We start from the raw sequence: 26275 nt of genomic DNA on the forward strand, positions 1-26275 counted from the left end.
GTGTGGCTCCTTCAGGACACCTCCAATGGGCTCTGATAGAGACAAGCTTGGGGAGAAGTTCATCCCATCTGTCTAGTGATTGATAGATTTTGTTGCCTGGGAAAGCAAGGTTTGCCATTGTGGATGCTACCTCCACCATGCCCAACAAATTAAAGCCAAACAGGCAGTAAACTTCCATGGGCCATGACCCCTCTCACAGAGGAGGTTAAGTGTGATGAGGGCCAAATTGCCATTTAATGTGATCTAATTGATTTTATAAGCTGTTGTGTTAACAAGAAACTCTATGGTGTTCCCCCGGCATTGCCCAGACAGTTTGATAACATCTGGTGCGTGCCTTTCCCCAGTGGTGGGCGAGCACTGGAAGTTGCTGGCAGGCATCAGCTTTGCATGTAACCCACGCACTGGGGCTGGTCCCCAGGGCAATGGTTAGAGAAAGGATGCTCCAGAGACCTGGAGAGCTTCTACCTTCCTGCCATGACTCAGGGGACAGTAGCTTGGTCCTGACTTCCCTGGGGTATGTGGGAGCCCTGTGTGAGCAGGGAACAGAAAGACTGCCCATCTGGTGCAGGGAAGCTGTTCAGCATCCCATGACAAGGGCAAGGTTGAGCAGCCCCTGTTGGTGAGGAGCTGCAGGGTCCCCACAGAGCCAGGGAGTGCTTGGTGCCAGCGCTGGCCCCTGCCCTGGCAGGAAAATTTGACTTTAACTGGATGCCTCCATCAGGATGATCTATGGGGAGCCACCCCCCCCCATCCCAGAGCAGAGACAAGAGGCCATGCCAGGCTCTGCTGGCTGGGATGAGAAAGGTGGCCCTGTGTTCTGCACCCCAGACAGATCCCTTGTACTGTGTACAGCACTGGCTGCTCTCCTAGCAAACACGAGCTCTCCATGCTTCATATTCCTCCTCCCTGTGCCATCAGGAGGAGCTTCCCTGGGCAGGGGACGAGGTGCAGCAGGGTGAGCTGGGCTCTCTTGCGCAAATCATTGAGCCCTTCTGTGTCTTCAAGGGGTTCGTGGCTGCCCCAGCATGAAAGGCTATGTTGGAAGCGGCAGACAAGCCTGCACAGCGCTTGGCACTAACTGTGTCCTTTGCCACTGTACTGCAAGCAAGAAGGATGAGCAAGCTGATTTTTTTATTTGGTTTTTGACTGGGCTACAGAGCTCTTCTGGCCCCAACCTACCACCCGATGCTGGTCATGTCCCAATGGCCCCAGCCCTCAGCTCCTACAGCCCTTTAGCCATGTCTCCTGCTTGGGAAGCCAGGAGTTGCTCCACCTCCCCAAAGGTGGGCCCAAGGCTTAATTAACATTGATAAAGCTGCATGCAGTAGCCAGTGATGCCCTGCATGCATGCAAAGTGTTATTTACTCCCGACTCCCTCTCAGCCTGATGCTGCGGCAGTGAAACCCGCCAGCTTTGACTAATGGTCCCAGCAACTGTGTGGGATATTTGAGTTGCTTTTCGTTTACAGATTCGGTGGGTCCCTGGTAATTGGAACGTGGCAACTTCTAACACATAACAGATGATACAGCAGTGGAGGGAATTTGTCATTGCTTCACTCCCCTACAGCAAGAAGGGCTCATAAGTCACAGCTGACAAATCTTTTAATGACTTTTAAACTTCATTTACAGAAAAGAATGACCATAATCAACAAACAATGATGGGTTACTAATCTTTCTGTATTGTTAAAAAAGGGGTCTGTCTTTAGCCCCCTCTATGGGAGCTTAATGCTGTGAAGGGAAGGGTGTTGCTGTCCCGGAGAAGGGCTGGCAGGGTGTGAAGGGATGAAAACAGCATCAACGGGGAGCCCCAAGAGTCCACACAGTCCTGAACCATCACACATAATCAAGGTATGCAAGACTGGCATGATGATATTGATGGAGAATGAGAGCAGTAGACAACATACTTTCATCTCCAGCTTTGACCCAAAGCCTGCTGATGTCTGTGGGAAAATCACCAGACCATCAGTCACCTCTCGGCTTCAGGTGAACCCATGCTGAGGGCAGCACAGCACACAGGAGTGGGTGTATCCTCTGTAAAACCAGGCTTTCATTTAGTCTTTGCATCCACATAGAACTGGAGAGGCAAAGACCAGGAGAAGGGGAGCAGGATTTATTATTTTTCAGGAGGAAAAGAAACAGCTACCAATATAGGTCTTGCTGTAGTGGTCACCTCGAGCAGCTCAGCTGCTTTTCAGGTCTCCCTCTCCTATCACTGCAGCCTGCATCCCTCCCATCTGAGATGCTTTCCTTAGGGTGAGGGTGCCTCCCCAGTCTCTGTGGAGCTTTGGAGGTGGCGTTCGGACAACCAAACCTCAGCAAATCCCACCACAAATGAAGTAGGAGCCCACATCCCAGCGACTTTACAGAGAGATGTATCTTAATCATTTATGTCATTCTCTGTATTTAAAGTGTCTGAAATAATTTTGAGAGGCAACCAGCTGATAATTAACTCTGAGAGAGGAAAGGAGCATGTCAAAAACCTGAGCTGTTAAAGAATTGAGGGTTAGTGTGCCAAGGACCAGCAACTTTCTCTTGCTCTGCACTCCCTAAGGCTCCCCATCCCATGTCCTGCTCCCCCCGCCACCAGCACAATCTCTGGGGACCAAGCACCTGGCTTTGGTGATACCTGTGACATGAAGTCCTGTAGCGGGTGCAGGGACAATCAACTGGTTTTCTTTGTAGGAAAACATGGACAAGCATGTTGGAGGAACAGTCTGGTCTGGGTCCCTTTGATCTGAGGGTGGTGACTGCACTCATGGTATCCTCCTCAGCTTGTGGTTTTGCCAGGTGTCCTGGGTTCAGCTGGGATAGAGTTAATTTTTACAGGAACCTGGGAGGTGGGGGGCATAGCCGGGGCAGCTGACCTGAACTGGCCAAGGAGCTATTCCATACCATGTGACATCATGCTCAGTATATAAAGGGGGAGCGGGCCGGGGGGGTGGGCTCTACTTTTCGGTGGGGGAAGTGGCAGAGCATCGGGTCCCGGGTGGTGAGCAGTTGCACTGTGCATCACTCTTTTTGTATACTTTTTCATTAGTACCGTTGTTGTTGTTGCAATTTCTTTGTGTTGTTCCAGTAAACTGCCTTTATCTCAACCCTCGAGGTTCCAGGTTTGGTTTTTTTTTTCCTCTCCTCCGTCTTCCCCCCATCCCACCGGAGGGGGGCGGGAGGAGTGAGCGAGCGGCCGCGTGGTCCTTTGTTACCGGCTGGGCTGAAACCACGACAGTCCTTTTTGGCGCCCAACGTGGGGCACGAAGGGTTGAGATAACGACAGATCTGGCCAGAGCGTGTTGAAACAAATTTGTCATATGCATTTCTTATACTAGATAAATAGATGTTAGTCACAATGTTGATTCAGCTGTTTACATGGTGGCGTTTTGTAAGTTCTTATATGCTTTATGTATTGCCTGTAGTTGCGTATCTCATCTCTGGGAGAGTGATTGGGATTATCATTTTGCTGTACTGGGCAATGTCGACGTGTGAAATGATTACATCACTGGTCATGAGGTTAAGCTGTTATCTGTATGAGGCAGTGATATCATTTCCAGACTTTGGGCACCTTCTGTCGGATTTTATTGGTAATTACACCCAACCCATGGGGAAGTCAGGGGGGGATACTTCCCCCCATCCGTTCCCCTCCCTTTTCTCTTTCCGACTAATTACAACAGTTTTCGAGAATTTTGAATATCCTTGGGATGCGCAAGCCTGTGTGCTGTTAGTGCTATGCCTCCTGACTATGTTTCAGGTCTTGTCTAGGGCTACAAAGAGGCTCTTTAAGAGTACCACCCAGAGATCTGTCCCAAAGCTGGATATTCATGGGTGGCACGGCGTGTGGGAGGATGTGGGCAGGTATCTAGAGAACTTCTCACCTCCAGTGACTTGGAAGTTCACTCCCGAACAACTGCAGAACCCTCATGAAGTGATAGAATTTTTGAAAGGAAAATGCTGTGGCTATCCCAGAGACACACAACTCACTACACTGTGCTGGGCCCTGGCCGGTATCTACCAAACCCTGCTTGATACTATGCAGCACCCCCAGGGGGAAAAGGGGGAAAAGATGGAAAACAAGACAACATGCACCGTGGCTGCCCCAACCCCGACAACATGCACCGTGGCTGCCCCAACCCCAACAACATGCACCGTGGCCGCCCCTACCACGACAACAGGTACCATGGCTGCCCCTACCCCGGTGACAGATACTGCCACTAAACCAGAGAACCAACCTGTGCCAGTATCAGTTGCCCCTGTACAGAAAAAGAAACACACAAAGAAATCAGTTCGCTCAGTGAGAGATGAAGATGAACCAGGGTCATCGCGAGAACAGGAGGAAGAGGCAGAACCTGAAATAATTACCCGATCTCTATCCCTGAGTGAGTTGCGTGACATGCGAAAAGATTTTAGCCGCCACCCAGGTGAGCACATTGTTACCTGGCTGCTCCGATGCTGGGATAATGGGGCTAGTAGTGTGGAATTAGAGGGTAAGGAAGCCAAGCAGTTGGGATCTCTGTCTAGAGAAGGGGGTATCGACAAGGCGATTGGGAGAAAAACACAAGTCCTCAGCCTCTGGAGGCGACTTCTGTTAGGTGTAAAGGAAAGATACCCTTTCAGGGATGAAGTTACATGTCACCAAGGCAAGTGGACCACCATGGAGAGAGGTATCCAGTACCTGAGGGAATTAGCCGTGCTGGAGGTGATTTATAATGATCCAGAAAATGCGCAGTCACCCACAGATCCAGATGAAGTCCAATGCACACAACCGATGTGGCGGAAGTTTCTACGAAGTGCACCACCAACCTATGCCAACTCATTGGCAGTAATGTCCTGGAAAGAAGGCTATGGACAAACGGTGGATGAATTGGCTGTCCAACTCCGGCAATATGAAGGAAGTCTCTCTTCCTCCCTACGGGCCTGTGTCTCAGCTGTAGAGGAATTGTCCCGAGAGTTCCAGCAATTCAAAGTAGATATGTCCTCCTCCTCACCTGTACAGGCCCGCATTGCAGTTATTGGGAGTAAGCGTTCCTCTGCCCAAGAGAGAGGAGAGAGAAAGTACACACGACGGGCTAACCTGTGGTTTTACCTGCGTGACCATGGAGAGGACATGAGGAAGTGGGATGGAAAACCTACCTCAGTCTTGGATTCACGGGTACGGGAGTTGCGAGAAAAAGCAACCAGAAAAGAAGATTCTTCTTGGAAAACTGCTGCTCCAGTTTCCCGTGAGCAGTCCCCCGGGCGCAGTAGATGGGCCGATCTCATTTCTGATCCTCTTGAAGGGACTTCTGATTCACATGTGCAAAAAGTGGGTAACAGATATTCTAACCAGGATTAGAGGGGCCCTGCCTCCAGCCAGGTGGAGGAGAGGGACAACCGAGTCTACTGGACAGTGTGGATTCGATGGCCTGGCACGTCAGACCCACAGGAATATAAGGCTCTAGTAGACACTGGTGCACAATGTACCCTAATGCCATCAAGTTATAAAGGGGCAGAACCCATCTGTATCTCTGGTGTGACAGGGGGATCCGAAGAGCTAACCGTATTGGAAGCCGAAATGAGTCTAACCGGGAATGAGTGGCATAAACACCCCATTGCAACTGGCCCAGAGGCCCCGTGCATCCTTGGTATAGATTATCTCAGAAGGGGGTATTTCAAGGACCCAAAAGGGTACCGTTGGGCCTTTGGTATAGCTGCATTGGAGACGGAGGAGATTGAACAGCTGTCTACCCTGCCTGGTCTCTCCCAGGACCCTTCGGTTGTGGGGTTGCTGAAGGTTGAAGAACAACAGGTGCCAATTGCTACCACGACGGTGCACCGGCAGCAATATCGCACCAGCCGAGACTCCCTGATCCCCATCCATAAGCTGATTTGCCAATTGGAGAGCCAAGGAGTGATCAGCAAGACTCACTCACCCTTTAATAGTCCCATATGGCCCGTGCGGAAATCTAATGGGGATTGGAGACTAACAGTAGATTATCGTGGGCTGAATGAAGTCACGCCACCGCTGAGCGCTGCTGTGCCAGATATGTTAGAGCTTCAATATGAACTGGAATCAAAGACAGCTAAGTGGTATGCCACAATTGACATTGCTAATGCATTTTTCTCCATTCCTTTGGCAGCGGAGTGCAGGCCACAGTTTGCTTTCACTTGGAGGGGTGTCCAGTACACCTGGAATCGACTGCCCCAGGGGTGGAAACACAGCCCCACTATTTGCCATGGACTGATCCAGACTGCACTAGAAAAAGGTGAAGCTCCAGAGCACCTGCAATATATTGATGACATCATCATATGGGGCAGCACGGCAGAAGAAGTTTTTGAGAAAGGGAAGAAAATAATCCAAATCCTTTTGAAGGCTGGCTTTGCCATAAAAGAAAGTAAGGTCAAGGGACCTGCGCAGGAAATCCAGTTCTTAGGAGTAAAATGGCAAGACGGGCGTCGTCAGATCCCTGCGGACGTGATCAACAAAATAGCAGCTATGTCCTCACCGACTAATAAAAAGGAAACACAGGCTTTCTTAGGTGTTGTGGGCTTTTGGAGAATGCATATTCCAAATTACAGTCAAATTGTAAGTCCTCTCTACCAAGTTACCCGGAAGAAGAACGATTTTAAATGGGGGCCTGAGCAACGACAAGCCTTTGAACAAATTAAGCGGGAGATTGTTCATGCAGTAGCTCTTGGGCCAGTCCGGACAGGACCAGATGTTAAAAATGTGCTCTACACTGCAGCTGGGGAGAATGGCCCTACCTGGAGCCTTTGGCAGAAAGCACCTGGAGAGACCCGAGGCCGACCCCTGGGGTTTTGGAGTCGGGGATATCGAGGATCCGAGGCTCGCTATACTCCAACTGAAAAAGAGATATTGGCAGCATATGAAGGAGTTCGAGCCGCTTCAGAAGTGGTTGGTACTGAAACACAGCTCTTCTTAGCACCCCGACTGCCAGTGCTGGGCTGGATGTTCAAAGGGAAAGTTTCCTCTACACATCACGCGACTGATGCCACGTGGAGTAAGTGGATTGCACTGATCACACAACGGGCTCGCATAGGAAACCCCAGTCGCCCAGGAATTTTAGAAGTGATCACGGACTGGCCAGAAGACAAAGACTTTGGAATGTTGCCAGAGGAGGAGGTGGCACGGGCTGAAGAGGCCCCGCTGTATAATAAACTGCCAGAAAATGAGAGGCAATATGCCCTGTTCACTGATGGGTCCTGTCGCATCGTGGGAAAACATCGGAGGTGGAAGGCTGCTGTATGGAGTCCTACACGACTAGTTGCAGAAACTGCTGAAGGAGAAGGTGAATCGAGTCAGTTTGCGGAGGTGAAAGCCATCCAGCTAGCATTAGATATTGCTGAAAGAGAAAAGTGGCCAGTGCTCTATCTCTATACTGACTCATGGATGGTGGCAAATGCCCTATGGGGGTGGCTACAGCAATGGAAGAAGGGCAACTGGCAACGCAGAGGTAAACCCATTTGGGCTGCCGCACTGTGGCAAGATATCGCTGTTTGGATAGAGAAGCTAGTGGTAAAAGTACGTCACGTAGATGCTCATGTACCCAAGAGTCGGGCCACTGAAGAACATCAAAACAATCAGCAGGCAGATCAGGCCGCCAAGATTGAAGTGTCTCAGGTGGACCTGGACTGGCAACGTAGGGGTGAGCTATTTATGGCTCGGTGGGCCCACGATACCTCAGGCCATCAGGGGAGAGATGCCACATATAGATGGGCTCGAGATCGAGGGGTGGACTTGACCATGGACACTATCGCACAGGTCATCCACGAATGTGAAACATGTGCCGCAATTAAGCAAGCCAAGCGGCAAAAACCCCTGTCGCATGGGGGGCGATGGCTGAAATATAAACAGTGGGAGGCCTGGCAGATTGACTATATCACACTCCCACAAACACGCCAAGGCAAGTGCCATGTGCTTACAATGGTGGAAGCAACCACTGGATGGCTGGAAACATACCCTGTGTCCCATGCCACTGCCCAGAACACTATTCTGGGCCTTGAAGAGAAAATTTTATGGCAACACGGCACCCCAGAAAGAATCGAGTCGGACAACGGGACTCACTTCCGAAACAACCTCGTAGATACCTGGGCCAAAGAACACGGCATTGAGTGGGTATATCACATCCCTTATCACGCACCGGCCTCCGGAAAAAATCGAACGATACAACGGACTGCTAAAAACTACATTGAGAGCGATGGGGGGTGGGACTTTCAAACATTGGGATACACATTTAAGAAAAGCCACCTGGTTAGTTAATACTAGAGGATCCGCCAATCGGGCTGGCCCCGCCCAACCAAGACTTCCACATACTGTAGAAGGCGATAAAGTCCCTGTAGTGCGCATGAGGAGTATGTTAGGAAAGACAGTCTGGGTTAGTCCTCCCTCAAGCAGAGGCAAACCCATTCAAGGGGTTGTTTTTGCTCAGGGACCTGGGTACACCTGGTGGGTGATGCAGAAGGATGGGGAAGTTCGATGTGTACCTCAGGGAGATTTGATTTTGGGAGAGAATAGCCAGTGAATTGGGCTGTATGATACCTAACTGCTAAATACCCTGCCAATGCATGTCATTGTATCTATAGTGTCTATATGCCATATCAAGGGTATTACTGTAAGAATTACCCAAATGACTGCGGGATGGACTTTGAAACTAAGCCAAGTACAACAGCGACAGAACTTGAACTGACACCCAGCAATTTCCTCAAGATCAACATCCTCGACCTGCAGACCAAGGGCGTGAGTTGCACCAAATGTACTAGCCACAAGTTCCAGAGGCAGCATACAACAACCCACCATCTCACACCATCTCTCTTATCCTGAAGAACTGTTACAGCAGATGGAGCCCCAAAGTCATGGACTAAATAAAATCAATGGACACATTAGAGGAATAGCCCATACGCTAAAGGAATACCATTTGCGTGTGTGTGTGTGTGCGGGGGGACGACGGGGACGGACGCAAGTCCATATACTTATATATATAAGACAAGGAAGTGGTAGTGGTCGATTGGAAAATGTAAGATCTGGGCATGATGTAGATGGTATAGAATAAGGGGTGGATAATGTCCTGGGTTCAGCTGGGATAGAGTTAATTTTTACAGGAACCTGGGAGGTGGGGGGCATAGCCGGGGCAGCTGACCTGAACTGGCCAAGGAGCTATTCCATACCATGTGACATCATGCTCAGTATATAAAGGGGGAGCGGGGCGGGGGGTGGGCTCTTCTTTTCGGTGGGGGAAGTGGCAGAGCGTCGGGTCCCGGGTGGTGAGCAGTTGCACTGTGCATCACTCTTTTTGTATACTTTTTCATTAGTACCGTTGTTGTTGTTGCAATTTCTTTGTGTTGTTCCAGTAAACTGCCTTTATCTCAACCCTCGAGGTTCCAGGTTTGGTTTTTTTTCCTCTCCTCCGTCTTCCCCCCATCCCACCGGAGGGGGGCGGGAGGAGTGAGCGAGCGGCCGCGTGGTCCTTTGTTACCAGCTGGGCTGAAACCACGACACCAGGTCTCCTAGCATTTGGGGCTTTGCTAAAATCCCCAGCGGCAGGAAGCACATGGTGATGTGGAAAACCCTGACTTCTGCTCGCTCATTCAGAAAAACCAGCCATAGCCCTCATGGCTTGGAAGAGACAGGGATGGCCCCAGGAACACAGCACAACATGGGGGATGAGCAGGACCAGTGTGGCTGGGAGCAGAGCAACATTTGCCTGTTAAAGAAGCTGTGGCATCAAGATACAGGACTTCTGCTTAGAGGACAGCAGTGGAGCTAAATAACAAGAATTGTATCAGTGAAGCTCCATCTACAGCAGCTCCTCTTTGGGAGCTGGGTGGCCCTGGCAGGTGATTAATTATCTAGTGGTGGGTTGGCAGCATGAAATGAGCTCCCTCCTGGAGGCCAGATTTTCTCCCTACTTCAGTGTTGCCCTATGGTAAGAGGTGCACATGTCCTTCTCACAGGAACCTGCATTGTGCCCTGTATAGGGTGGGACATGGCTCAGCCTTGGAGCTTGGGAATGCTGCTGGGGCCACCCATGAGACATGGGCAGAGGGGTTGTGTGTGAGGAGGTGAGCACTGGGCTGATGGACCAAGGCAGGAGGCTTTTCAGCAGCCAGTCTGGGAGCCCCACTCTTCCACCACTCCATTTCCTCTCTGCCGCATGCAGGAGGTGCAAGAAGCAGCAGCAAAGATGCCAGCTAATTAACAACTAAGAAAGTTCCCAGAAAGTTAACTTGCTTTTCCTCATAAATAAATCATTTGCTGTTAAAACAACATTTGGGTTGGTGGGGGGGATTGTTCATTAAGGAACATCAAGTCAATAGGCGGCTGATGAGAACCTGTCCCCACTGCGTACGAGTGGGATAGTGGGGGATGGAAACATGGTATTTTCCTATTAGGCTGTGAATGATAAAGAATTAAAGAAAAATTCTCAAGAAATTAGTCATGGCCAGCCATTAATGAGCATCTCGGTAACACACTAATGAGCTGGCTTCAGATGCCTGTAAAAAAGGACCTTAATTAGATTAATACATGTAGCATTGTCCATAGCCCAGTAGGTAATCATCAGGTTTTGCACCAGTGGGATTACAGATGACATTCTATTTAATTGCTGTTTCCTTTTCATTTTCTTTCCTTTTTTTTTTCTTTTAAAGATTCTTTCCTCCAAAGAATTCTGTTTCTGTTCTCAAACATAACCTAAATGTTATCCATGGAATTCTGCATCTAAAAGTGCTGCCAGACTGGGCTTATCTGATTCAATTGACCTTTAAAATTATTTTGCTGCTGTCAAAAAGAATGTTAGTCTGTTCACGAGAGATTTCCAAGACTATTAGAGGCAGAGATTCCTGAAAAGTCTACTTGTTGCATATTCTGCAATCAAAAGATGATCCTAGGGTGGTTTTTTTTAGGAGAACAATGCCTTAATTTAAAAAATATTTTCATGGAAAAGCAGAGTCCAGAAAAGTTCAATGGGGTGTCCATGTTCAAGTAGACAATCAAGTAACAGCTGAGGAGCTCCTTCTCATAGGGTGAAACCCAGGGAGTTGACCCATGTAAGCTTCAGAAGATGTCCTAATTCTTGCTTCTAGCACAGTACTTATGGTGGGATTTCTTTTTTGGCCTCGTGTGCTGTCAGAACTGTCATGTTTTAAATGCAATGTTGTTAGCATGGGAGTGGAAACCCAAATTTAACCCACCAAGGTTGATACCTGCCTGAAAATCCTGATCAGTATATGACAGACACCCTTGTTTTTAAACGAATCCAGCTCTGAACCGAAGGGCAGGACTGAGGGTAAGGGGCACTTTGGATGCTCCTTGTTGTCACATTGCACTGCTGGTGGGACAGCTTTTGTCCATCTTGGCCCAAGGAGAGCCTTTGGCTTTATCAAGCAGATGGGAGAAAACAGTGCCTCTGTAGCCGGTGTAGTATAGCATCTTTGGTGTAAAGTCAGAGCATTGTGACCCCGTGGTGAGGAGCATGTATATGTACATACCTCTGGTATCTGCTTCATGGGACCCATGTCCTGCCCCACAGGGAGCCCTGTTAGGTCCAGCATGACTGCACGCATGTGTGCAATGAGCTGTGCGGTGCTTGGAGTGAGCCCCAAATTTGTGGAGATGGGCAGGGTGAGGAGCAGTGCTGCTGCAGATGCTGCTTGGATGGATCGCAGAGTTTCCAGCTGTAGGTCATCCCTTTATCATACTTACTAGGAAGGATTTAAGGCTCTAATGAATAGATTTTTAAGCTTTCTATAGGCGTGAATAATACGTAGGACAGATGGTTACGAGCCACAGCTATAAACTATATGCTGAGCTGATAGACTTTGTAACCATTGTACCTTTAACAACTGATTAAATACTTATTAAAACAGCTATTGATTATTTATTGCTCCTTTATGAAGGACTTACCAGTTGCACTGGAATTTAGATCAGAGCCAGGTTTTCAAAGGATTGGCAGGATTTCTCCAGTTCAAAATGACTTGTTGTTTTAATTAAAAATTTAAAAAGGAGACTATTTGCATAGCAAGACAGAGAGTTGAAGGAAGATTATGAGGGTGCTAATTCTGTTCAGGCTGCTGCGCACTCAACATCCACTGGTCTGGGCAGCAGCACCCTGCATCAAACAGGAGTGAATTCCAAATTGGTGGAGATATCACTCAAAAACAGAGAGGTTAAGGAAACTAGTTCTGCCTCGCACCCCACTGTCCAACACAGAGGCACCAGCATTCCCATGCTTGCAGGTCCTGGTGCTTCAGCAATGCATGACATAAACCAATGTGTAGTGGTGACAATGTGCTGCAGCTACGCTGAGCCTGGAGCAGCTCTGGGAGAGGATGCGCCGATGTAAAAATTCACAGTGCGTCAGATGTGGCATAAAGTAAGATAGATCAAGGGGACAGAGTCAGCCCCTCCTGCTAGAGCCCTGCAAAATGCAGAACTTGGCATCTGCCACAAGCTAATGGTGTCAGTCTGGATTATTTGCTTACATCCTGCAGCAAACGTGTTTTAATGAACCAGACTTGGCTGATGTTTTCTCTCACTCCTGCTCAGTAGCTTTGCTTTTTCCTCTGTACAGTCCAAGGATGGTTGCAGTCTCCATTTAAACAGGGGTGAAGGAGACCAGGGGTGGGCAGCAGCTACCCCCTTCACCCACCCCATAAATTGAGACCTGAGTGCTTGGTGGAGAGCAGGCAACGAGGTCAGGTTATAAATACGGCTGTGACCCCAAGCTCCCCAGGAGTTTCCAGTGTGCTTGCAAAGGCAGTAATTGCTGGGTGCTCACCCACGACCCAGGGTGGTGCAGATGCATCGCTGCGCGTGTCATTATGAGCAGTCCCCATCCAGAGCTGTTACAGCAGCATTGTCTCCCTGCTTGTCAGTTATTAACACGATTTCGTTCTACCAAGGAAAATATGATGTGCAGGATGGAAACTGGGCTGAAACTGTGCTCGCTGCCTAAGCCCACAGAGCCTGCATGCTCAGGAGGAGGAAACAGTGTCCTCAGGCAGAAAGCAGTCCCCCCAGCAAAAATGTCTGGGGGGCTGTGGGGATGCACAGTGGGCTGCAAGGCAACGTCGGTGCCTTCTCCATCTCTGCACTGACCACACAACTCTGGTGGAGTGGCCTGAGTATGGAGAGCCGATGGGGTGGGTGGCAGCAGGGAGTCCCAGGCGGGGGCTTGGCACTGGGGTGCATGAGAGATGGGCACCTCTGTGGTGACCGGGAGCCAGGTCAGTGACTGCCACCAATGAAGCCTGAGCCTGGACAGGCCTGGGCTTACTTGTCTGCAAGGTGGAGCCCTGGGAAGTGTTTGGAAAAATTCACATACCTTGTACAAGGAGCCTCTTGTCTGATAGGACATGGGACAGCCCAAAATAACACTTGAGAGACCCAAGGACCCGCTCTGTCTGCAGCACAAGCATCCTCCCTTACTAGGCTGTGCTCAGTTGCACTTTATGGGGGGAAAAAGATTTGCAAAGGGAACCCACAGCTTCACAACAAGTGAGGCTCCTGTTGAGCTGATCTCCAGCTTTCTGGCCATCCCAGCTCACTCAGCATAGAGGAGATTTCCCCAAAAGACAGCCCTGGTCCTGCAAAACTAGTCTAATAATTGTGACATCTTTGTCTATCCCCTATTTTTAATAACATTCTGGTCCCTTAACAATCACGTTTGGGAGAATTGAAGCTGTTTTCCCCAGAAAACCCAAAGACTGGTTTCCTTCCAGTTTATTCTATTTATTGAACCACACAACAGTGAACAGGGTCTTTCTGCACTCCAGGAGGAGGGCTGAGCCCCTCTGGGTTTCTGTGCAGGACTTGTTGGGGACTCAGAAGTTATTAAAAAGATTGTAGGGTTTGTGTTGGTTATTAAACTAATGCTTCAGAGCTTGGCTCTGGTGTTTGGGGACTCACTAGCAAATTACTCGCAGCTCTCAGGGGAGGAATGATTGGCACCAGGGGTAGTAGGGACTTTGCTTTTAAATGGATGTGCATTTCTGTGCTATTGATGGTGCTGTGGCATTGCAATCAGTGGAGTCCCTCTGTCTTGTAGCTGGTCGTGTTTCTTTTTAAAACTGCTTTTTTTGGCTAAAAGAAGGACAGTTTTAGTCAGAAATCCCTCAGAGCCAAACATCTGGGTTGATTGCTGCCTGAAGTGAGATGCTTGTCGTGTGACAGCCATTCCAATTTGTTTGTGCTAGGGCATGTTAACTGCCCTGTTCCACCTTAAAAATCATCTTTCTTGCCACTTGCAAGAAAGCGGCAAGGAAGATGTACAGACGTTAAAGGTTTGGGATGAAAGCGGGGGGGGGAGGCAACCTCCAAAAAGCAGCGAGGTGGTGCAGAATTGGGTTTTGTCCTATTCAAGAGGATACAAGATGGTTAAAGAAGTCCTGAACTAAGCTGTGTTGCCCAGGCTTCCTCCAGTGTGTGAGCAGGGGTGCACTAGCCCTGGCGTCCAGCACAGCGAGTGCGCCATGGGCTATAATATCCATCACTTGTGCTGGCAAGGTTTGCTGGTGCCTTTTTCAGCACCCCAAATGCCAAATTTTCCCCAAACCTGGCAGGGAGCGGATTTGGCCTTTCACCCCATGCCAGAGGTCCCTGCAGGACATATTCATTTGTCATCTGGCTCCCAGTGGAAAGCCACCAAGTTGGGAAAACTTGTTACTGGACAGAGACGGGGACAGGATGAAAAACCACATCTCCCCTTTTGTAAGTAAGTGTGATAAGAGGAGAACAACAGCCTGGCTGCGTGTCGTCGTCACACTGAAATAAAGAGAGCTTTCTGCAAGAGAGAGTCGTGGGGCTCGGTGGTTTTTCTTTGCCTTCTTCTTCTTTGACAGTTTGTCACTAAGACTGAGGCCCCTGGGGTTTTCAGACACCTGGCTCTCAATTAAACAGCTAATCTATGAAGCAAGGCACTTAAAGCAGGGAGGAAAAATAGCTTATCAAGTAAACCAGCTCTGGCCTTGGGCTGTTAACCGGATTGAATATCAATATTTTTAAGGGATTCCTGAACATTAGCAGCAGCAGGGACCGTGACATTGTTTCCAGCCGTGCTGTCCAAGGAAGAGAGGGGAAGCGCTAGCGGGGAGAGGACTTTGTTGTTGGGCATCCATGCACCTCCAAGCGCTGCAGCATCTGGACCAGGGGCATGTGCAGGCAGGCACAGCCTCTCCTCGAGCATGGGAGCTTCGTGGGACCTCAGAGTGGTCTTCACCACCTCTAAGAAATGACACAGGGGATTCTTGACTCTTTGGGGTACAAAGCTGTTAATCCCATGTTGTGTTTTCTTCTCAGCCTGGCGGTGGCAAACAGGTTTGCTTGTGCCATGCATAGCAGGTCGGTAAATCCATGGAGACCTGCAGTCCTGGGATCTCTGGTAGGGTCAGGTTGCAGGGATGATAGTGGAAAGGATGGCTGGAGAGCCCTGGGGTGGCGCAGCCTAGGTGCAGGTGGATGTGTTTCTGGGGTCACTGTGGTGTGGCTCGATTGCTGTCCCCTGCAGAGCTTGCAGCATCGCTCCCCGTGCAGAGGGAGATGGGACACACAGGAGGGAAGAGGGATGGAAGGAAGGAAAGAAGGAAGGAAGGAAGGAAGGAAATCCTGACAATCTTATCCTTAAGTCTCCATAAGTCTCCTTATGCATTTGGGGGTGTTTGGGAGTGGGAAGTGTGGTTATGCTGTTTCTGAAAGCTTTGGTGAGGCCGGTGGCACACACCTCTCCACCCCAGACCTCTCCTGTCTGGCCCTCAGTTTCCCTTGCAGAAAACAGGGATAATCATACTAGTCTGTCCTTGGAGTTCTCATCTGCCCTACAGATGAAGGGTCCCTTTACACATTCATTTATCTATGTCCAAGAATTATTACTAGTTGCATTTTGTCTTGTTCTCTCTTCCAACTCAAGCCTATCATGTTGCAGTTGTGGGTTGGGGAATGAAAGGTAAAATAATCACTGTGAAAATGCGATAGCGATAGTTATTAGAATATTAATCTATAACCAGTAACATGTGTCTCAGCTGTGTATATTTTTTTAATCAGACATATCACCAAGCTACTCTGGTCTGACTCATGCCCACTGGTTTTTACGTGGTGTATCAAGGGATGGTGGCTTGAAAAGACACTGAACTTCATAGCACTGTACTGGCAAGCTGTGTTCTTTCACATGGAAGGGACACTAATCCAGCATGGCTGATTGGTGTGCTGGATTTAATCTGGGCACAGTGCAAAGTGCTCTGCTGGAATGCATTTAGGTGGAATATGAAATACTGATATGCAATGACTAAAAATTCCTTTTCCGGTTGTTACAGTAAGGGGGCCAATAACTGATGTGAAATGAATATTGTGTGTAAGAAGAAACCCTAAATGAATGGGACAGAGAAGGCAAAGGAGGCTGTTTCTTGCAGGGGATGCCAGGCTTGCATGGGGCAGCAGAAGAGCACTTTGCACAGGGTTTTTGAACATGCAGCGCTGAGTGTTTTATAAGGTGCAAAATGAGAGCCATGCAGGCCACTTGCTAAATGGAGGACACCACTGATGGTGTCCAAAATCTCAGAGCAATGCTGCGCTAGAAGGCCAGAGTCCCAGCTCCCCAGCCTTGGACGATGCTCCCTGCCTGGGCAGGAACAGCAGTCAGTGGGCAGATGGCACTGGGAGAGCATCCCATCTGCAGAGACGTCAGGTCCTTGTTGGCTTCCTCCCAAGACTTTCCCAGCAGTGTGGCCATCACCTTGCCTGACCTTGATTTTGCCATCTGGTGGCCCCTTCCCATCACTCGTCAGCCACAGGCATGTCTCCTCTGCAGACCTGCAGTGTCCTGAGATGGCCCCAAAGCCACTGGAGCTTCCACCAGGGAGCCAAGGGAAAGGCTCTACTGAGGGAGGTGGGCGCTGAGCTCCCTACTCCATCACCAGTCCCCACAATGGGTGGTGAAAGCAACTTCTCCCATCTCCAGCTTCTACAGCCACAGGCTTTATTGGACTGGGGGGACCCACCATCCCAGGTGGGGAGGAGAGGAGAGAAGAGGAGACAGTGCAGGGGACAAGCACATGCTGGTCCAACTGCAGGAAGTGTGGGGGAAGGTCACAGGAGCCAGACAAGGAGGGTGTGAAGTGGGGACCGGGGAGCAGGGACCTGGGAGACACACAGGTTCCCCTTCACGCCCCCACCTCCCTGACAGCCAAGGTCATACCTTGGGAGATGCTTTAGGAGATGTCCTTCTCCAAGTGAAAGTCCATCTGCTGCCTTAGTGCACACCTGAGAAATGCCTCAACTTCATCCAGCTCTTTAATTTTTAAAGCAAACCCACAGAGTGGAGGATCCATTGACAGCAGCAGAGCTGACTCATGTTGCTCACACTGAGAGGGGGCAGCCCACTAGATTTGGGGCAAAATGCATGTTTTATGCCCCTACACATCCCCATCCTACCCAGATTCACCAGCCAGCCTTTTCTGTTCCCATGCACAGAGGCAGCTTAACCCACATCCCTCCTACACAGGCTTAAGGAGCTCAGTGCCCTGATGTAATTGGTGTTTGCAACTGCAACAGCTGGTCAGAGATTCAGACTATTGTAAATAACACACTTCTGGGCTGCTTAGTGTTTCGGAAGGATTTGGGCAAACAGCAGCCTGGGATTTCCTTAAGGTGGGCCTGGGGGGGTAGCAGCAGTAAAACTCTTCAGCGATGGGGTGTGAAAACAGACAGGGGTGTATTTTATTTGAGTGCTATATTTTATTTTGAGGAAGAGAGCATTCCTCATGCCTGCCTGTGACTGGGCCAGACCTGGAAATGATATGGCCAAATTTGAGCAACCTCCTCATTTTCGGTGGCAAAGTGTGTGGCCGAGGATGTGACATGGGTAATGCCTGCCTTAACTTCAGGAAGGCTTTTGACATGGTCTCCTGCGGTATCCTGGCATCCAAGCTGGGACACAGCAGTCTGGATGGGTGGCCTCCCAGAGCAGTGCAAGCTGGATGGTGGGGTTCCAAGGGCAGTGATAAGGTCTCGTACCCTGCCCAGAGGCCAGTTGAAAGAGGAGTTGCTCCAGGGACTGGGGATGGAGGAAAGGAGGGCCATGGGTAGGTAGCAAAATGGGTTGGAGACTTGCATAAACTCTGACAGGTAAGCAAGGATGGAAAAGTGGGAGTGCATCATCTAGAGGGGGAAGGAGCTAAGTGGGGTGAAAGATGTCCATGTGACATGGCCTAGTGTGGGTGAAAGAGGTGCCAGGACAGATTTGCTCTGAAACAAAAAATATGGGCATCAGGAACTGGAAATTCCAGAAGTCACCAAGTGTAATGCCACATGTTGAAGTCACTGTCCTGCAACATCGCTGAAACCCCAGGACAGGCAGAGCCATGGGTTCACAACAGGTCAGACGTGTCCTTGGGTAGCAAGACCATCCAGGGCTACCTGGCTACAGATACCCTACACGTGTGCAGGCTTTCTGAAGGTCCCGCAGAGCCTCAGCCAGTCCCTGCAGGTTTAGGATGGAGATTCCCTGGGGACTGGCCATCCTGGAGCAGCCTCCAGCCGGGCTTTGTGCAGATATTCAGGATTTCTGCAAAACGAGTCCTTGAGGCTCAAGCTGGGTACCCGAAGTGACCAAACAGCTGAAAACAGCCTTGGCTCTTCCTCTGTTTCTCCACCTCTGCACCAGGAATGGGGACAGTTTCCTTTGTGAACCTTTTCCAGACTGCACTGCAAAAATATGTTAAAATAGATAGCATTAAACAACTGTTATTATATAGGTTGGAACTTGGAGCAACCTGAAGAGGTTGGGCACCACTTGCCAAAGATGTGAGAATTTAATTCACTTAGATGCCTTTAAAAGTCCTGTCCTTAGGTTATTTTTTCCAGTGTTTTTAGGAACACTGTGTCTGCCAGGAATTGTTTTTCAAGTATGTCCTGGTTTCAGCTGGGATAGAGTTAACTGTCTTCCTAGTAGCTGGTACAGTGCTATATTTTGAGTTCAGAATGCGAAGAATGTTGATAACACTGATGTTTTCAGTTGTTGCTAAGTAGTGTTTAGACTAAAGTCAAAGATTTTTCAGCTTTTCATGCCCAGCCAGCAAGAAAGCTGGAGGGGCACAAGAAGTTGGCACAGGACACAGCCAGGGCGGCTGACCCAAAGTGGCCAACGGGGTATTCCATACCATGTGATGTCACATCTAGTATAGGAACTGGGGGAGTGGGAGCAGGGGGTTCGCCACTCTGGGGACTAGCTGGGTGTCGGTAGTCGGTGGGTGTTGAGCAATTGCACTGCACATCATTTGTACATTCCAATCCTTTTATTACTACTGTTGTCATTTTATTAGTGTTATCATTATCATTATTAGTTTCTTCTTTTCTGTTCTATTAAACTGTTCTTATCTCAACCCACAAGTTTTACTTCTTTTCCCGATTTTCTCCCCCATCCCACTGGCGGGGGGGGGGGGGGGGCGGCTGCGTGGTGCTTAGTTGCTGGCTGGGGTTAAACCACGACAAAGTAATAAAACAAAAGTCTCTGGCTCTTTTAATCTGTAAGGGTGAAAGGGAAAACATAATGAGCCAGACAGACAAAGTCTAACTTTTTTTTGATTGGATTTAGCAGGGAGATAATTTCCAGCCTCAGTGGTAGGTTAATAGAGTCACAGGGGTTAGAGCCGGATGAGATTTATTGTGCCATCGCATCCTCCCCCTGCTCCGCGTAGAGGATCAGCCTTGCCAGGTATCTCCAATGCTCTGTATGGTCTGGCTTTAAATGATGAAAGGAATTGAGTGTCCAGTCCTTTGTGCTCTCAGAATTAAAAAGGCAAAGGTCTGCAAATCACAGCTTGTCTGTTCAGAGCTCATTGATTGCAATCGGTGTTAAAACACTCCATGTCTCCCCGGGGCCAGGCTGCAAGCACCATCTGTGTGTGGGGCTGGGTGAGTCTCCTCTGTTGCCTCTTTACCTCCATGCTGGACTGAAGTTTCACATCCTGGAGGTACAGAGCCAGTGGCAGCGAGCCCTAATGCATTGATGTTTGTCTGTAGGGGTAGAAGTACCCTTAGGCAAAATGGGACTATGGGCAGGAGCAGCCCCCGCTGGGTATGCCAAGGGTCTGGTAGCTCAGAAGGACATCGTCACACACGGAGCCAAAATGGGGCTCACCTGGCAAAGGGGTGAGATAGATATAGTGAAGTTATCCCCCCTAACAGGTTTAAGAGGAGATAGAAGCAACCAGAGATTTCATGCCCTGTGGTGAAGTGCTGTGCAGGAGAAGACAGGGAAGAAGGAGGACTTGAATTTTTTTAAAGTCTTGGGTGCAACCAAAAAGCATGCCAGAAAATGTTATGCCTTCTTCCGAGGCTCTGCCTGCCTAGTGAGGAGTGTAGGGAAGACTTAACTGTGTGTTTCAGGGCTCGGCAAAGCCAGAGCATCACATGCTGCTGGTGTCAGTGTCTCAGGCAAGCTGGGCTGTGGGCAAGCAGAGCCTGCCAGGACTTGGGGAAGCAGAATGACCAGGTCCACAGGAGCTGCACCCATGCAGTTAGGCAGCTGCTGCTGTTCCCACCTTGGACCAAGCTGCTCAGGCAAACAGGCTTTGAGCCCGGAGAGCCAAAACCCCAAAGCCAGGCAGTGCTTTAGCTTGCCTGGTGCCAGGGCAGACGCTGGGGTCTACCAGGGAGGGGACACGATGGCCTTGTGGTAGCAGTGCGTCCCCTGTGCCAGGCTCAGTGACCACCTGGAGTTGTGGACACCCTGGTGGCATTGCTCCAGGTGCTGGGAGTATCTGTGGGTGCTGCTGGAAGTGGCTGGGAAAGAGCAGTGCCTCGACATGCATCATAAAATACCTTCCATAGCTCTGAGCTGACTTTTCCCAGGTGAAAAACCACACACTATGTATTCAGTACATAATAGCAATCCCAATGCATCCCCTCTGTTTCTGGAAGATGAAAATCAAACTGATGTCTTTGGACAGCTGGAGTTTTTGCTGCAGAAATGTGAGCAGGCAGCCTGATAGGCAGCCAGACCAGCTTTGATTTCACACAATTTCAATCCCTGTCCCTTGGTCCTCTTAGTCCTCAGAGGCAAAGCCTGTTCTCAGGGGCTGCCCGTGAAATACTCCAGGCAAGAAACCTGGGAGGATCATGCCTTGCAGCTGTGGGAAGCAGGTTGGAGTGGCTTCCAGCTGATCTGTCTGAGGGCTTAGTGATTTCCAAGCTAACAGTGACACCTCGTGTTTGCACAAAATTCAGCTCAAAGCCCAGCATGTAAAATGCGCAGGCAGGCAGCAGAGTGCAGATATCAAATAGGAGCACATGGGCTGCTTCACCACTTAAATCTCTTCATTTGCATCCAGAAAACTCAAGCCCTCTTCCAGCTGCAGGTGTGGACCCGCAGGGACAAGGCTGTCCCTGTGTGTAGTGAGAGGTGGCTTGTGCTGGGAGGTGCTCAGCAGGGGAAAGCCCAGAAAGGTGGGCATGAACAAAGGTGCTGAATGCAAACTGCTTTAAAAAGAGCAGTCCTTTGAATTGTAATTAAGTACAGAGAAGTAAAAGGGGTTTTTATAATAGCATTAAAGCTTCTACTTGGATGTAAAATTTATTTAAATCTTGGTTTGTCCTCTAAAAGCAACCAGCTTACACCCAGAGTGTCAGCCTGATAAATAGGTTTCCAGCAAGAGTTTTGCGCTGGCTGTGACAGTTGCCTCCCCAACACACGGGGGCTCTCCGGAGATGGGATCCCCCCAGCCCTGACTAGTTGAAGTTGAGGAGCTGGTTCCCTCGCTCCAGGCTTGCTGGGAGATTTTTATCCTGCACCCCTTTTTGTAAGACTCTGGCAATTCCCTTGCACACCTTCCTGACCCCCCATTTGTTCATTCAGGTGTTCAAGATGTCATTGAAGGTGCAGACAAGCAACATCACGAACAAGAATGACCCCAAGTCCATCAACTCCAGAGTCTTCATTGGCAATCTCAACACAGCCGTGGTCAAGAAGTCAGATGTGGAGACCATTTTCTCCAAGTACGGCCGAGTGGTGGGCTGCTCCGTTCACAAGGGCTATGCCTTCGTACAGTACTCCAACGAGAGGCACGCGCGTGCTGCTGTCCTGGGTGAGAACGGGCGTGTGCTTGCTGGCCAGACACTGGGTAAGTAGTTTCTTCAGCCATTCTGGGTGTCCAGGTAAAACACAGGTTGCTTGCTCCATAGGGGCTGGTCAAGGGATGGCCAGTCCAAGGTCAAACTGGGACATTGATCTGCAGATCAGGATCAGGTCCAACGATGGTGAGCAGGTGAGACACAACCCAGTGATGACCGAGCAGGTCCATAGTGACAAGGCAGGTCTGGGGCCAGGCTGGGAAGTCAGCCAATGGGACAGGATCAGCAGGGTCCATGGCCAGACACAGGCATGACTGTGACAGAGCTGGAGACCAGCGCTGCTACAACACAGGGGCTGAAGGCTGCCAGGTCCCGTGTGGGTAGGGGTCAGAAGTGAGGCTGGTCATGGCCATTTAGGTGTATCGGTACCTTCAGGGCTGTGACATTGTGGCCTAAAAAAATCATGTTAGAAGCTGTGATTGCAGAATCTAAAACACAGTTCTGAATCATCGCTTGTCTTTGTCCTTGATCTGGTGCGGAAAAACAAGGATGGGAAAAGACATTGCCTGGTTCCCTTTCTGGACCAGGCCTTATCCTTTGCCTGTCAAGAGAGGTGATAGTCTAACTCAGACTAGCTCAGACTAACCTTAGCCAGCTGATGTTAAATGAGATAACTTCCCCCATAGACACAGGGAAGGCTCTCATCTGCACTGCTGTGTGGTAAGAAATAACAAACAAAACCACCCCAGCTGCTCCCAGCTGCATCCTTATTTTGCAGATTGCTCTGAAGTGTCACATGCTGAGAAGCTCTTGTCACCAGCTCTAAGTTGAGAATTGGAACTGGAGACAGTATTTTTAATGAAAAATTGTTACTTCCAAGCCTGCTGCAGACAGTGGTCATTGAGCATGCAGGAGAGCAATTTGCAGCCCATTCCCACCCTGTTTCTGGCACAGCAGTCTGAAATAAAAAGTTGCATGCTAGATCTGATCTTTAAGACAGTGTGCTGTTTCCAGCCATGGTTTATTCAAATATGAGAAACTTCTTTTCTCTTGCGGTCCAGAGAGCGGAGCTGCAGACTGAGGCAAAGCACAGTGTGCCAGGGACACTTCCAGCCCAGGCATTGCACACACATGCAGAGTCTGTAGATATGACATAGAGGGCCTTGGGGAGCAAAGGAGCTCATTGCAATGCACCAGACAGATACAGGAGACGCAGCTAAGAGACAGGCAACACTTGCCCACTTAGCTGGAGAGATGAAAGGTTTACCATGATAGGAACTTATTACTGTCCTCTCTGTGCTGGTCCCAGAGGTCTGGCATGCCAACAAGACAAAAGGATTGTATTATAGCTGTAAGTCCTTTACATGCACTGGAGGAGGTGCAAATTCAGCTCCCTTTCATCTGCCTTCCTTTCATAGGCCAGTCTTAGCGTAGAAGAGCTCAGCAGGCTTTCTTTTTGCTGTTCATGAACCAGTATAAACACAGGGATACTCCCCTTTCAGGAGAATCCAGCAGAGAAGAAGAGCTGAACAATGTGGTTAGAAAATGTCTTTGCACAAAACAAGGTAGAAAGTCCTCCCCCTAAAAAAGAGGAGGTGATGGTCACATAGGAATGTGGAGAGGAAGGACAGGATGGGTCCAGCAGGGGAAATGGCAGGCACATTGCTGAAGAGACGGTCCCTGCTTCTGTTCATGGGCAGGGTTTTGGGGGGTCCTTCGAGGTGATGACAGAAGCTCCCTCCTCAGGTGGGCAGCAGGAAGGTAGGTTGCTTTCTGCCCTGGCAGCTCCAGCTGGTAACTTCAGCAGGGTGCAGCCACACGATCCTGCGGAAGAGCTGCAAACCACAACTGCCAGGCAAATGGCTGTGTTTGGTGTGGCAGGAGCTTATGGGGAGCACAGTGGGGCAGCATGCCTCAAGACAGTGCCCAGTGTAGGGGCAAAGTACCCCCAGCCTGCTCAGGGACAGCAGTTTGTTGTCCCAGTGCAAGGCAGCCTGTCCCCAGTGCCAGCAGGTAATCATTCAGCAGGACTGCATCCCTGTCCGAATCCAGAGCCACTCCTGCATGGCAAGCATTCGCTGTAATGACTCAGTTGTAGCAGCCCTGCATGGCACAGTTTGAGTGAAACTGCCTTTCCTGCCTCAGCTGTTCAGCTGGGAAAGAGAATTTGCACCATCATTTAAGAAATGGGAAAGCATCGTAGTTTTGCATGTGACATGAGTGCTGTGCCTGCCTCTCATCTGAGTGGGCATGTGGTTTAAGGATCTCATATCTCCCCCAGCATCCGTCAAGGCTCTTCCGTGTCATGGAAAAGCTGATCCTTGCAGAAACCCTTAAGTGAACAACTCCAGCTCTCAGTGGTACTTGTCCCCTCCAGGAGCACAGCTGGCTGCGCTGCCCTGGGACAGTTACATGCGCTGGTGGTGGCAGGAGGGTTCAGCCCTCCATCTGCTCCCAAGTGCCAGTGATGCTTTGCAGGTGACATTTTCCAGCACATACCAGAATGAATGAGCAAAGCAAGCATCTTTCTAGCTCACATCTTCTAGCTAAGGTCAGCTCTCAAGCTAAGTGGTCTAATAGCATGTCTTCCATTTTTTCTTTTTTCTTCTTCCTTTGTCGTCAGCTATGCAAACAACCAAACTTGCTTTTTAATTGATCAGCAAGATACTGAATGCATCACAAAACAGAGGTGTTTGAAATGACAGCTATAGCCCATCCTGTGCTAGGAGATGGACTGCTCTGCCAGTCAGGTCCTGGCAGCCTCTGTGCTTTCTCCAGAGGCTCCCAGACACCCTGGTCGTTGCAGAAGGCAATTACCATTCCAGTGGGGGAGCTCTGCACTGGAAGCTGGATCCACACTATAACCTGATCCTACCATGTAGGCTAGACAAAGCACAGCCTCCCCATTTAGTGTGGGCAAAGGTGCCTGGATATGAGCAGGAGGAATAGATACTGCCTTGGGGTGGGTAGATAGATTCAGTGATGCAGAGGAGGGAGCCAGAATGGGAATGAGATGCAAAGTCTGCCCAGGCTGAGGTGCATGCTGAGCACTTGTCTCTCCTTGTTCACTATCAAGGGAATCCTGAGGGTCATTGTCCATCACCACTATAGGCTGAAAGTATAAATCTCATGGTCTCTCTGCATGCACCGATGGAAGGCTCTGCAGTGCTATTTCTAGCAGCACATACCAGCAAATTGAGCTAATTGTTGTCATTATCCACCATTGGGCTTTCATTGCATCTCCCTTGAAGGGTATTAATCAGCATGGTGCTGTCATTAGCTCTCTGTTTTGCAAGAAAAGTGACTGGCAGCTGGCAAGATGCACCCTGACAGCAAAAAGGGTTCACAAGGGAACTGGAGCTGAGCACGGATGTGCTTGGGGATGCACCAAGGAAGAATTTATTCCTCTCCTCCTTTACAGCAAACAGCATTGCTAGAAGCATTGCGTTGCTCAACAGACTCAGAAAGGCAACCACATGCATAAAGTTCACACTGGCAGCAGTTGTCCATGGATCTGTCCTGTGGCCATGTGCGTCCTTGCTAGCATTCAGGCTCAGCGCTCTTCTGCATTCCCCTTAGCAGTTGAGTATGGGAGGATGGAGGGTGAAAGGCAGCAAAGAAAACACGCTCTGATCTGAATATGCCTCCAGAGGAACATTCAATGTAATGGCCAAGCAATACCCTGATACCATACTTGTTATGCAAGCTTATAAATAGGCTAAGCTCCAGCTTCAGTAGGAATGATGTCTCTTGCTAGACCCTAAAAGGCAGTCCAAGGAATTCCACAGCAAGACATTTGGGCAGTGGGAGCATGTCCGTGCTCCTTTGGAGGTGTGTCCCACATGTGCAGCCTGTACTCCTGCTCAGGTTGTTTCAGCAGTGCTGCAGCTTTCTTGTGCTCCTGAAGATGATTTTCTTGGTTAATAATTAAGTCAGCAGACTGTTCACTTTGGAGAAATGTGGACAAGCTGGTCTGCTCACCGTCAAAATAAAGAGCTTGCAAAATGATCCATAAAGTCCCTTCATGCAGCATGAAAAAAGCAACAGTTAGTAAGCTTACACCTGCTGAGTTTCATGGCATATCCTGGAAATCCTGAAGAGGTGAGAACTTATATATCCCAGTTTGCAGTCACAGATCCATGAACCCTGAGCCCCAGATGGAGATCTTCAAATCCACCTGCACCTCAGAGCCTGCAACTTGTGCCACCAGCTTAGCACAAGGACCTGT

At 49.6% G+C, this 26275-nt stretch overlaps 1 protein-coding gene across 2 annotated transcripts in view; it reads left to right on the forward strand.

The window, feature by feature from the left end:
• RALY (RALY heterogeneous nuclear ribonucleoprotein) overlaps positions 1 to 26275 on the forward strand; it is a 146890-nt gene that overhangs the window by 104150 nt on the left and 16465 nt on the right. For both annotated transcript variants that reach the window (XM_069807556.1, XM_069807566.1), the window contains one exon: positions 21833 to 22097. In XM_069807556.1, the coding sequence (XP_069663657.1) occupies positions 21842 to 22097 (256 nt within the window). In that variant the 5' untranslated portion in view covers positions 21833 to 21841. The remainder of the gene's footprint in view (positions 1 to 21832; positions 22098 to 26275) is intronic.

This window comes from Haliaeetus albicilla, chromosome 2, assembly GCF_947461875.1.
Source record: "Haliaeetus albicilla chromosome 2, bHalAlb1.1, whole genome shotgun sequence".
NCBI classification, from domain to species: domain Eukaryota; kingdom Metazoa; phylum Chordata; class Aves; order Accipitriformes; family Accipitridae; genus Haliaeetus; species Haliaeetus albicilla.